The following is a 13889-nucleotide window of genomic DNA, read 5'->3' as shown; positions in this document are numbered from 1 at the left end:
CTAAATGAATAAATGAATAAAGAAGTACTATTTGCCATGCTAGAAAACCATACAACTACTGTTTAATTTCCCTTCTTTTAGAATTACATTTATATCCAAATTTTCTCTGATTTTTTTGATATCCCCTCTTCCTCTGCCTTCGCTTTCCAAGCAGATGAAATGCTTAAAATTCCTTTATCCAGGACCTGCTATTCCCAATGGTTAGCAATTTTCCAAGGTTACTTGGACTGATTTTTTTTCCCAATTCAAGGATAATTCATATAACACATATACTTTTATTGCTGCTCTAGTTTCATAAGAAAATCTCTTTGTTTACAAAAAAAATCACTACTAACAAGCTGAATTTATTGAGGAACTACTGGCTTTGTGTAAAAATGGAATTTTTAAAAGCCAGGGTTCAGAGTGAACCACAAGCAAGGTAGGAGTCAGTCAGTTGTATAATTTTGAAAACAAACATGGAAATAAACAGAAAAAAAAATTAACCTTATGGAATAATAAGAAAGTTACCTATTAGATCAGAAAAAGCAATTTTTTAGTGAAAATATGTATTTTTAAAAGTGAGAATATGTTGAAAAGGGAGTGCTGAAAGGCTCTTGTGCCTTTTGAGAGGAATATAAACTTTGAGAAGTATTAATTTTGTATCATATATTTATATTTTTAAAATGTACACTTTGCTTCAAAATCCCACTCCTAGGAATTTGTCTTATGGAAAACAGACAAAATTTGAATAATCATGAACTACATTCATTGATACATTCTTCATAATAGCAACAATTGGGGGAAATCTAAATAATGATCAGTTACTCAAGAAGCAGGTTGCATCTGTTCAATGGAATACTATTTAGACATTCAAAAGGGCGGTGTGTAAAGAGATATATGAGTATAGACACATCCCCTCCCAGACATATACATATATACACTCATATAAATACATGTACACACACACACACACATAGTAGTCAAGGTCTACACTGAAACATTGTGCTTATCTCTGGAAAGTGGCTTGTAGGCCATCTCTGAGGCCTGTAGGATCTCAGGGACTTTTATTTTTTCCTTCAACCTTTTGTTATTATTTGATATTTGATTCTTCCACATTTGGCATATGTTATCTTGGTACACAGGAAAATAAACTACTTCAAAAATGTTATCATCTGTATTTATTACATCTGGAAAGAGAGGCATGAACGACATTCGGAAAGAGCTAAGGTAGAGCGGGGACATCCACTAAACTTTGCAAGGAGCTCTAAGATCAGGAATCTGGACCTCTGAGAGGACATGTCAGAGGCCAGATGCTCGTGGTGCAAAGGAAACGAGCATCGGTTAGGTCCCCGGTGCCAAGCAATCATAGGCTGCTGGTTTGAAATAATGTTTTGGAGCCAAAGAGCTCTACTAGAACATCTGTTCCATCCATATGTTCAGTTTACAAGGTTCTCAGCATTTAAGTTTACAGACCCACGGCTAAGGAACCTGGGAGAAGTTCCAAAGGAAAGTAACAAGAAAAAAAATGGCTACATTTTTTGGAAAATGTATTATACAGAAAACAGCCTAATAAAACTCTTCTTGTTTGGTGGGGGAAAAGCAAACAAACCAGAACTGGTAAGGGAGTTGGCATCGGTTTTTATATAAATCAAGGGCTATTTCTTTAGTAAAGAAGAATAACATCTCTGTTTCTAATGATATCATTAGAAATATAAGGCTAATATCAATGATAATATGAGTCAGATTTTTGAAAGAATCATTTAAACCATAAAAGTCCAAAAACAAGTCATAACTTGTCAAGGAAGCTGTGTCTAGAGATCTTGGCACTGTTGACGGTCATCTTTCTCAGAGTTTACATACAGTGCTGCCCAGAGGCGTGCTGGATAGCCTACAAGGTTTCTCTGGGGTCCTACTTAAAACATTGGGCTTTGGAAACAGAGCAGGTAGGGTGACAAATGTCTCCAAACTGCTTCTTCTCAACTCAAGTGTATTCATTCTGAAGTCCGTATATTCTACTGATGGTTCCAGTAGAGCAGACATGGCAAGAAAGGTCAGGATGACTGAGAGGAATATTTTGGAGCTACCCTGAGCATGAGACCCCAGGTAGAACTCCATAACAACTTTCCACCTGCACAGAGAATGGGGAATTACATCAGAGCAGGCCAATAGTTACTACGTGATAAGATGAAATAACGCAAATGTTGTACACTGAGCAGGGAAGCAAAAATTTTAAAAATTAAAATTAAAACAGAAAATTAAAAACAAGAATGCTGTTAGTTTCAGTCCATGTACCCTAGCAGTGAATGTGGGAATTGATAGCAAGAGACAGATGATGGAGATTGGGGGTGGGGGGGAGCCTGGCCGTAAATATTTCCAGAATCAGTAAATAATGACTGCAGTTGCAAAGAACGTTCTTTGGGTAGGCTTGGTACGCAAACAACAGTCACAATCAATAATCATCCAAGAAACAAAACTAACACACACACAGTTTGGTTTGACTAAAGCAAGGTGCAAATGTCAGGGAGAATAACAGTGAGGGCATTTAAGCTCTCCAACCAAGTCTCCAGAGGACCCAAAATTTACCCACCTGTCTTCAGACAAAGCTCATCGAAGTCATAGCAGCAACTGCTGTAGCTCTTACATAGGTTATCACAACGACAGTCAGGGGGCCCAACCTCTTGAAGTTCAAAGCATCTGCCCTTGCATGATCCAGAAGTGTTGGTCCAGGGGGAGTCCGATAACACTGCAAGATACAAGAGGCAACGGCAATGGGATTGGGAAATGGGTCCTGTCATCATGGAGAAGGGGCAGTGGGAAGGAGCACAGCATGGTGACACAGTCAGGCTCTAGCTGAGCAGCCTGGCACCATCACCTTCTAGCTGTGAACCCTGGGCAGGTCACTGTGGACCCCTGGCAGGTCGCCAAACCTCCTGCCAGTTTCCTCATCTGTAAAGTGGGGGGATTAAACGAAAGTAAATGGAGATTATAATGAGAATTCAAGGAAACAATCCATGCAGAACACTTAGCAGTCTGTCAAACACAGTAAGTGCAATGAATGTTGGCTGATGGTTTTGTTTTACTGTTTATAATTATTATTACTACAAATCTGGGAGGGTTAGTGTCTCTGCGGATGTTAACGATGCCAACAGAGAAGAGAACATTGATGTACACACTTAGAAACAAGAGTTCATGTCCCTCTTTGAAAAGCTGTAACTTTTTGTAAGGAGATTTGAGCCTAAATGATCGAAGAACAGTCTGAACATACAGAAGTGAAATAGAAGACTTGTAAGACCCCTTCCAGCCATTAAATCTACACTCATAACTGGAGTTACGCAAACATGAACACCATAATCTCAGCTTGTCAAAAATAAATCCTTTTTATTCTCTATGATATGACTATATATCTAGAAATCTCAGGATCAACTAAAATTTTAGGGAAAAAGTAGGTGAGATAAAAATTCTACATGTTTGTACTATATAAGGAATTAAGTTCAAAAATTCAATGGAAGTTCCATTCCTCATAGTTCTTAAAAGATATGATATTAGGTATAAAATTTCATCAGACACGTAGGACGTACCTGAAGAACACATTAAAACTCTACAAAAAGGTATTTCAAAAGATTTCATTAAATGGAAAGATATAACATCTTGGAGATAAAAATAATATTATAAAAATATCAGTTTTTCCTAAATGAACCTAAAGGTTCAATGCAACCACAATAAAAATATAAAGAGGAGTTTTTTAAACTGGAGAGGATATTAAAAATTTATAAAAAATGAATAAATGAAATGAAAAGTACTTGAAAGTAAGAATAATTTGGTGAAGACTAGATAGTAAAGTATATTCTGGAGTTAAATAATTAAAACAGTTTATACCAGGAAATAAGTAGATCAATGCTGAAGGTGGGAATGGGAAATAGAGTCAAATATATGAGAATTTATTTATGATGAAAGCAATTGGAGAAAGAAAGAGGCATTAATCAGGAGATAAAAGAAGGATTAATTAGTAAGTAGTGCTGGAATAACTGGCCGACTGGAAAAAATTCAACTCTGTTGTCATCATAGCTTACAAAATAATTAATTTCTGATGAATGGAAAGCGTAAGCAGTGTCCTACCTGTTGCTAGGAATGAAATTTTTTGTAAAATAGAACACATTTTGGAAATGCATATGAATCTTTCACCCAGAAATTCCATTACTAGGAATTCACCTCTCATGTATATTTGTACAAGTTTACCAAGATATATGTAAAAGAATCACCATATCCATTAATGGAATATTGCCCAGCCCTTAAAAAGTATGAGTTAGAGCTGTGTAGGGTACTATGGAAAGATCTATAAAATTATATTAATGTGTTTTTTTTTAAGAGCAAAGCAACAGAACAGTATGATAGTATTAAACATCATATTTTGTGTCATAAATAGAGGTAAGGAGAGCAATAAGGATATAAATAAATATAAAAATAAAAACAGAGCCAGAGAAGGGGGGGCGGAGGTACTGAGGAAAGGTACAGGTGTCAATAACCTTCCTCCCTCCCCCCACCACTCTCCTCATAAGAAGCTCTTTACAGGAATTATATTTGAGCAAAATGACTGAGAAAGAGAAAAGCAGAGGGATTTTTTTTTTTCCTTTCTGTAGTTTGAAACTTCTAGGATTTTATAAATGTCTTTTGTTTGCTTATTTCTATCCCTCTTATACATATAACATATATATTTATATCCCTGTGTACATATTTATTTATAAAGTATATATTATATAATATATATTATATAGAAATAGCTTAACAATTGTTATTGATGACATGCTATGTATACTCTTACTTCCTTATTTCTGTGTCTGAATTTTTCATTTTTTTACAATTGGCATGTATTACTTTTGAAAACAAGCAAACAGAAGAAGCAGGCAGAGAACAGAAGTTAAATAACATTTCCAGGTTCACTGAAGCCATTTATCTGAACATCCCGCCCATCCCTCAGTCCTTTGTCCTTTTAAAAGTCAGAGTCACCCAATCCTAGCCTTTATGGCATCAGATCAGTTCAAGTAAAGCAAACAGATTCACTAGACCATGAGATGTGAAACGCTTGTGCATGGTTGATTCTGGGATGTTGAAACACGTACAAACCACACCAGCTCAGTTTAGGAAATAATGTCGGGTTTCCAATGCAGTGCCGTACCTCTGGTTCAAAAACCACACTTTTCTATTGACTTTGGCCAACCTAGCAACAGTGCATGCCGGGCCATAAGAAACTGCAGGGGGAGGAGAGGTTGAGATGTGCAAAAAGTAAAAATAGAGAAAGCCCTATAATAAAAACAAAGATAAGAAAAACACTTATAATTGAATTATTCTTTTATTTAGGGGTACCGCTTAGACAGACTCTGTGGCCATTTAATAAATTCTGAGCAGAATTCACTCCCACAAGCTACATACACAAATACGCTCAGCTAGGCTTATCGCTGAGATGATGCTACAAGGTCCAAAGGCACATTGTTCGTAGTTGCTGACTCGTCCTGTCTTCTCTTCTTTATGGCGTCCAGCCCGCATTTGAAATATTCCTCCGGGCATGCCCTTTGCTTTTCCTGCATCACGATCTCTTCCCTGTTTCTCTCTTTACTTTTAAAACATCTGTGTGGAATTTTAGCCATTTTAAGCCTTTCTCCATCCATGTCAGTCACGTGATTTTTACTGTATCCCTACCGGATTGATTACTCTCTGACTGTATCCCCCACTTTGTTTTTGAAAATAATTGATTCTCTCTCAGTCACTTCCCCCAATGATAATCTTCTTTGCCAAGCCTTAAATGGAAGACAGCTTTGTGAAGGAAGCGTTGCTCTTGTGTTCATCATGCAAATATACAAATGGTAAAAAGTGTTGGACTCAAGGTTTACCAACAGCTTACAAGTAAGGCTAAGTTTGGGGGCCAGTACGGACTGGGGACACACATGCCAAATTCACTCTTGGCTGGCTCGGACTCTGCTGACAATGGCAGCAAGAGAAGTGGGAAGATGAACGGATCCATGTAGTCCTTCCAGTCCAATAATCTGAAGAATTTGAACTTCCGCACCTCTGTTAGTCAAATCAGGTGATAGAGTAGAGCCACATTCACTTTGCCTTTCCAGGGCCCATCCCATCCCCTCCCCTTCCATAACAAGCTCCGATCCCCATGCTCTTTTTTCTGGCTTTTTCCTTCCATACCCATGTCTCATGTCTTTCCCTCCGCCCCACACCAGCCTAAGGACAGATCTTAGATCTTGGCTTTTTATTGGAAAATGTTAACCCGGTCCCACACAGAAAGATTCTCTGACTTATTATATGTCTAAATTCTAAAACCTGTAAGGCTTTCCTTTACGTGACCTAAATCAGGAGTACATCAGTCTGAGCGCTCAGGTTCTATACCTTATTGAACGGGGTGATAAAACTGCAGGATCAGTGTGATGAGGACTTGTGGTGTCTCATAATTACCAAGACGCCCATAAAAGTTCAGAACCAACAAGGAAGACAAATGACAAAAACAAACACCTAGAAAGGATCAAGTCGAAAATGTGGGAGAAATACAGAGGTTTAGAATTTCCTACGAGACATCTGCCGGTGCTTTTGTGAGATTAAATTCTATCGCTGCCTTCCTCGTTACATATTTAAATAATGCTATTTTGCTTAAAGTTGCAACTCAGTTCCAGAATCTTAAAAAATAACTCTTACAGTCTCTACAGACCCTTTTCTTAAAATAGGGACTTCAAATTTTAAGTCAGGTATATATGTACATATATGAGAGGCATAAAAGTGTTACACGTTCCTTATTTTTCACAGAAGCTTTTCGTGATTTAAAAAATACCAACGTAAAAATGTGATTTATTACACTCAAATTCATAATTCTGATAGACCCAAGTGAAATTGTTTTCATTTAGGTAAGTAAAATCTTATTTCTAAAACATTCCAATGGGACACCTGGGTGACTCAGTCAGTTGAACATCTGACTCTTGTTTTCAACTCAGGTCATGACCTCGGGGTCATTGGGTTCCACACTGGGCTCCACAGTCAGCAAGAGTCTGTTTGAGATTCTCTGTCTTCCTCTTCCCTCTACCCCTCCCCTCCACCCACTCTCTAAATAAATAAATAAATGAAGTCTTTCTAAAAGGGTAAAATAAAATATACAGGGGCGCCTGGTGGCTCAGTGGGTTAAGCCTCTGCCTTCGGCTCAGGTCATGATCTCAGGGTCCTGGGATCAAGCCCCACATCGGGCTCGCTGCTCAGCAGTGAGCCTGCTTCCCCCTCTCTCTGCCTACTTGTGATCTCTCTCTCTCTCTCTCTCTGTCAAATAAATAAATAAAATCTTAAAAAAAATAAAAATAAAAAATAAAAAATACAATGGGGGCGCCTGGGTGGCTCAGTGGGTTAAAGTCTCTGCCTTTGACTCGGATCATGATCCCAGGGTCCTGGGATCGAGCCCTGCATCGGGCTCTCTGCTCCATGGGGAGACTGCCTCCCTCTCTCTCTGCCTGCCTCTCTGCCTACTTCTGATCTCTGTCTGTCAAATAAATAAATAAAATCTTTTAAAAACAAATACAATGTTCCATCTTACCATACATAGGCATCTTACCACACAGAGGCAGTGTCATAGAATTCTGGTGCCATTTATATGGGGAAAAGCTACCGATAATTTAATAGGCCATTGGGAAAGGACGTAATCCATGACAAGAGTGGTGACCTACCCACGAGTTCATCCCAGACGCCCAATCCTATCATCCTCTAATCCCCATCAATCCTCTAAATCCCTCTGCAAAACAGAAATTTTCAGATTTGGATGTTGATCAGTGAGGGAAGCAGTACAGAAGTTTGAAAACCTTTCATTTCCTAAAGCTGGAAGACTCTTTCTTCAAGCTTTGTGCGGTGGCCCTGTGTCCAGGGTCTGAGAGATTGCGCCCTGTCTCTTCCTCCCGTTCTCTGAGGTCCTCAGCCCGAGTGCTTCCTGAAAGTGAGAGGGAAGCCTTACAAGGGGCTGTGGGCTGTGGTTATGCGGCCTCCTGTTTAAGGGCACTGACACAGAACTGGTTCTCCTCTGTCTGCCTGCCGTGTCTGAAGTAGAAACCGCAGGGAAAGGAGGCTGTCAACATGGACGACATTCAAGATGCTGACCAACTCCAGCATTTCATGTTGTCTTACGCCTCTTCTGGAGTATATGATTCATCCTTTCTGGTCATACTCTCTCATACTGCCGTGGCCATGTGTTCCTGATATGACTGACCTTATCCCACAGGGAGTAGCCCTTACAGACGAGTCTCCATGTAGTATCTCTGCTTCCTAAAGACCTCAGTTCCTATAGATGCCCACTCTGGCAGCACCACTATTCTCTCCTCCTTGTCAGATTCTGGACCAACTTTTTCAGTAAATGGGCCTACCTGGGAAGTTTTCAGACACCTGCACTTTTAAAGAATTTATAAACATAACATTCTCATGTAGAAAGTTCTCATATGCTAGAAGAAAACTGATTTATGAGACATAAATAAAATAGATTAAAAATTTTAGCTCAACTTTTGAACCCCTCAGGTAGCATTTAGGATGGTAGTCAGTAGAGTATGTCTGAATGGTTTGCAAATCTGCCCCCAAACAAGGAAATATTGTCGTCGAAATCACAAGTACTAGCGACTTGAAAAGGTAAAAGTTTAGACACTGGCCTTCAAACATAAGGGAAGATAAATTAAATGTATCATCACATACTTAACACCTTATATTCTCATCACCCCTAATATGGCATTTTGTTTTCAAAAACCTTTTCCGATAAAAAGGCAACATTATCCCTGTTTACCTGATTGGAAAATCCGAACCCTCAGGCTAATCTGAGCTAAAAAGGGCCTGGTTAAAATTTTAGATCATCTGAATACAACTATAGCACTGTTTTTGTTCACAAAGGATTTTTCAAATTCTGTACACAGTCTATGACTCTGATGAAGACATGATTTGGAAAGGTTTTTGGTTTGAGAATCTGTGTGGTAACTATGGGGGACTAAGATTTCTGGGTATACCAACAAGATAGAGAATTCTGTATAGTTTTAAGATAAATGAAAAAACCCTATTCCAGAGCTTCGTTTAACAAAGCCCTGAATGACCTGTGCTCTCCTTAGACTCTACTCTGCAAAGTTTTATTCCATTTACTTAAATCACCCCATGACTCGAGGTGCCTGGGTGGCTCAGTCGGTTAAGCGACCAACTCTTGATTTCGGCTTAGGTCATGATCTCATTGTTGTGAGATCAAGCCCTGTGTGGGGCTCCATCCTGGGTACAGAGTTTGCTTAAGATTCTCTCTCTCCCTCTTCCACTGTCCCTCCCCTCCTTGTCTTTCTCTGTCTGTCTCTCTCTCAGTAAACAAACACCCCTGACTCCACATTTTATTTAACATCAAGTCCCAAAACATGATCTTAGTCATGACATGGTCTTCCTTCCAGAATCATGGCTGTTGTATCTATCTGCTTTGCAGTTTCCTACATGCTGCTCTGCCATCATCGAGACAGTTTTTTTATTGTAGAAGGCGATTCTCAGACTTAATGGACGAACACAAACCTTCTCATCCCTCTTACCATGGTTGTCTTCTCTGCGATTCACAAAGACTCACTTTCCTCATAAAGCTGTGAGAGACACTCCTCCTTGTCTATCTGCCCACGAATTTCATTCACACTCACACACTTTTAAGCTTTGGAGTCACTAAAAATGATGACGACTTGGGTGGGCTTTCGAGTATCTCTTTGCCAGTTACTCACAAGCTCACAAACTTCCCTGTGCCTTGCAAGTATTAAGTGTCTTGTGTTTCAGAGGATAGCCCATTTCCATCTGGAGACTAAAAGGGAATCCATCACAGATTTCAATGAAATCGCCTCCACTCCGCACCACAAACATACACATACACATATGTCTGTGACTGCGCGCACACACACACACACACCTGTATGCATACAAATTCCCTCACAACCTTAAAGGTAAATCAAGCTGGCTACCCCCAGACATATGCAACAAAGATGTCAAACGGATGTGCACTTCCTATTTACGTTTTCTTTGAAAACATATTCCGTCCATCCCGTGCACCTGATTGCCCATTATATTTATCCAAGAGAATTATACTTAGCTCTGCTCGTTTCATATCTCCTAAGAAATCCATGGATCTCTTACCATCTGGTAGAAGAAATCCCATTCTACCATTACTTCCGATGGGTCACTAGGCCCTAACAATAAACCAGCCAACAAGTGTGCTAGTTAGTTAATTATAACAGTCTGTTTGCACAGCCACAGCCTTGAAACTAACATCCCAGTCCAGAGTACAGCAGTGAGGGTCTGCCCCATGCGTAGAACTTTCTCACCTATTCCTGAGGACTCTGAGAAACTACGTTTACGAAGCAAGAAGGTGCATGCTTTTGAATGGGAGCTCTTACTCTGGACAGTCTGAAGCTAGCCATAAATTAATACCCTTTGAGTTCCATTTGTCTGGAGCACTGAGCTTCTCCAGATTTCTCTGGAACATGAAAGCATTGCTGAAAATTGGAATGGCTGCCTTTCCTTTTTAGTATCTTGTCCTAATACATATATAAAAGTTCTCCCAGTGTTTTCTGATGTGAAGGCCTTGCTTACAGAGTAACCGGCCTCATACATTATCTGAGGGAGGCCCTTTCAGGGCACATAGAACATTTTAAAAAGATGAACATGATTAAACTCTCTGCATGACGCACTCATCCTGGTTTCCAAAGTACATCTCGGGGCTTTATTCAGGAGAAATCAACCATTAGTGTCCCAAACCCTGGTAAACTACGGAAACAGATAAATTAAAAATAAGAAGTGTTCAGGCATACCAAAATCCTAAAACTCAGACGTAAACGTCATCATATCCCCACTAAGATTCAAAGAGGTAGGATTTCCACTAAGATTATTTTAGAAGATACCATAAATAAAATAATCCACAATTAAATAATTCAAAAAGCAAATATTCTGTACTACATTTAAGAACACTTAGATGTACACATTACAATATAGATTACATTATTTTTACAGATGTAACATAGACTCAGTAGTTCTTAGAGCTGCTTCTTAGAATGTATGGGAATAATTATGCACAAAATATATTTCAGGATTAATAAATCTGTTCTATACTTTCCAAGTTCTCCAGTAGAGCGCATCCAAATTCAAGGATCAATGAAACAGAAGGGATAGAATCATGAGCTTTTTTTTTTTTTTTTAATCCAGAAGGAAAATTAGAAATCATCTAGGCCTGCTTCTCGTTATACAGCTAAGGACACAGACATCCCAAGTGACTTGCCCAAGGCCACACAGCAGATTCTAAGGATCCGAGTGGTCAGTCCAGGGCCTCATGACTGTTTGCCAAAAAAAAAAAACTATGAAAATAATGAATTACTTCATTTTACACATTTATTAAGAAAACAGCTTGTCCTCTTGGTTTTGGCGTAATATAGGACTCTGAGGCAGAAAAGAGGTTCCTTCTAGGATGCACTAGAAAGAACCAGCAGTGGGCTCTCAAGCTGCTCATTTGCCCAGAGGATAACACTAAGGCTCCAATCCCCCTGTCAGTCTGTGCAGTTACAGTTAGTGCTAATGGGAATTATACTTGTCTAGAACAAGAAAAAGAGGTCTTTGAAGACAGCATTTGTTACTAATAAAAACGGGATTCTCCAGCCCAGTGATCTCCTCTCCTCTTTCTCCCCAACAGAAGACAACTCATTTTGTCCATTTGGCTCCCCGGGGGTGCATTTTTTATGATCTATTTTCTCACTTTGCACCCCAACCACACCCCACTTGGACTCACTAAACTACTTCTCATATTATTCTTTCAATCTTCTGGTATGACACAAAAAGCAACTTACTTGAGGCAAGGAAGACCTAGTATTCATAGATATATATATATATATATATATATATATATATATATATATAATGACTTGGTTAATAAAAGTTCATGCTGGCTCAGTAGAGACAGGTGATTGTCTTTGAGATCAGTCAGGTCAAAACATACAGAGAAATTCAAAATCCGCAGGAAGGCAGACAAATGTGCTGAGATGTCAGAGAAAGTCAAGAAAATATTGCCCCCTAGAGTACCCATTACTTAATATGTAATTTTTATTTATAAAACCATCAGCAGCTCCAATTTCCAGGAAATTAACCAACTCATTACTTAAGACCTGGTCAGTTAAGCCCCCTCAGCCTGCACAAGGAGCTCCTTTATAAGAATTCCCACACTGCTTACGGCACAGTGTATTGTAAAAGGAAACTCTTTCACTTTGGTTCTATTAGTTAAGTCAAGGTACACTATTAAAACTTACCTGCCCTTATGCCAAAAGAGAAAACTGGGTGCAAGTCAATCCTGGGAGCTCTTCAAAGCATCTCCTCTCTCTTATATTTTTCCTATTCTAGGTAAATCATAATCTCATAGTCCTAAATTCTGAAGTCTCAGAAAGACAGTTCACTGCTTTTTGCTCACTGACACCCCCTTTATAAATTTTTTTTGGTAGATCAGAAGTTTCTGGAGACAAATTCTACATCCTATGTCATGTGACAATAAATCAAAGTCATGTCTCTCCCATATTAAACCAGCACCTGTTCCCACCACTTCTCTCTCAGCCTTGTCTGCTAACGAGAGTTTTAATTTTATCTTAAGATGTGTGAGTTTCAGAATACAAAGATTGAAATAGCCTGTTATCACGGAGAGAGCCTACATGTTCTTGTAATCGAAACCACATTCTCTCACCTGAGTTAAACACAGAGCTCTTTTTACTCCAAAGAAATCTAGGACTCAATTAGTTACACTGCAAGGTTAGCTTAAAGATGCATTTTGTGAGCAGCTCACATGGACTATCCAGTGCCTAGTATTTTAAAAGGACTGACAGCATGAGCAGTGGTCACACTTACCTGTAGGAGGGCCTTCATCCCAACCTTCTGCCCTCTTTATTCGATTTGCTGTGAATCCTAAGCAGATATTGACTCCGACAGCAAAAGTGAACAGGGATATGACCTAAAGGAATAAGGAGATTGAGGTGTCAAACCAATGAGTCGGATGTCACGAAGGCAACTGAAAGGACTTCAATATCACCACCCTACCCTATGACTTCCGAAATGCACCACAAAGCGCTGTCTTCAGTTTTAAAAACAAAAAGAAAAAATCCCAAATCAGGGACCAGTTCTCCCCTCCAGTCCTTCCCCAGCGATGCCGTAATCTCTCCTACCTGATAGGGCCGGCCCGGGCTTCTCCTGGCCATGGCCGAGGGTTCTTGGAAAGCCTTCTGCAGTGCGTTCTCTTTTGCCTACACTGAATGCACTGCTTTTTGGGGCTCCGAGTCCAGTCTATTAACTACAAGTAATCCCACCTGGGAGGTTGACAGCCTCCTCTGATTTGTCCGGAGCTTGATTTCATCACGATTGGTTCACAAATGGCAGCTCTGAGCCTGAGAGGCTTGAAACATCCGTCTCCTTCTCTCCACCCCCTTATTGGTCCCGCCCCTAACACACACACACACTTTCATGTGGTTTCCTCTGGTAACATGAGGGTTTCTTATGTTGCTGTGGTTAATAACAGTGCATGTTCATTTTCCTTCCCTCACAAAAACATTGTTTTTAAAAAAGAAACCAAATGTATTTGATCCGATCAAAATGAAACAGAGCTGCAAAAGGGTTTCCACCAGCTTTAAGCTTTTAAGGTTTACAATGTCGTTATTCAATGTAGTCAACCTCACGGCTTTATTTAAAACACATACACACACACACACACAAGGAAAGTTTTATAATTTATGAACCTAACAACTTTCCCTGTCTTTCCCATTTATTTATTTTCTCTGGCAGTTTAAATGACCCTGTCCCTACTGCCACATTCTCAGCTACTCCCGACTACTCAAATATTTCTCACGATAAAATCTCCCAAGATTGTA

At 39.4% G+C, this 13889-nt stretch overlaps 1 protein-coding gene across 4 annotated transcripts in view; it reads right to left on the bottom strand.

The window, feature by feature from the left end:
* The window catches only part of LOC111146476 (ectonucleotide pyrophosphatase/phosphodiesterase 2), a 79217-nt gene extending 65774 nt beyond the window's left edge, over positions 1–13443 (bottom strand). For 3 of the 4 annotated variants that reach the window (XM_022502033.1, XM_022502035.1, XM_022502034.1), the window contains exons 1-3: positions 13191–13443; positions 12877–12979; positions 2567–2722 (exon numbers count right to left, since the gene is read on the bottom strand). In XM_022502033.1, the coding sequence (XP_022357741.1) occupies positions 2567–2722; positions 12877–12979; positions 13191–13223 (292 nt within the window). In that variant the 5' untranslated portion in view covers positions 13224–13443. The remainder of the gene's footprint in view (positions 1–2566; positions 2723–12876; positions 12980–13190) is intronic. The other variant, XM_022502032.1, reaches the window with a different exon arrangement.
* Between the last annotated feature and the right edge of the window lie 446 nt (positions 13444–13889).

Source organism: Enhydra lutris, unplaced genomic scaffold, assembly GCF_002288905.1.
Source record: "Enhydra lutris kenyoni isolate GAN:26980312 unplaced genomic scaffold, ASM228890v2 scaffoldscaffold14, whole genome shotgun sequence".
In the NCBI taxonomy this organism is placed as follows: Eukaryota; Metazoa; Chordata; class Mammalia; order Carnivora; family Mustelidae; genus Enhydra; species Enhydra lutris.
The sequence above is the reverse complement of the archived record's forward strand: the minus strand, read 5'-3'. Positions and strand labels throughout refer to the sequence as shown.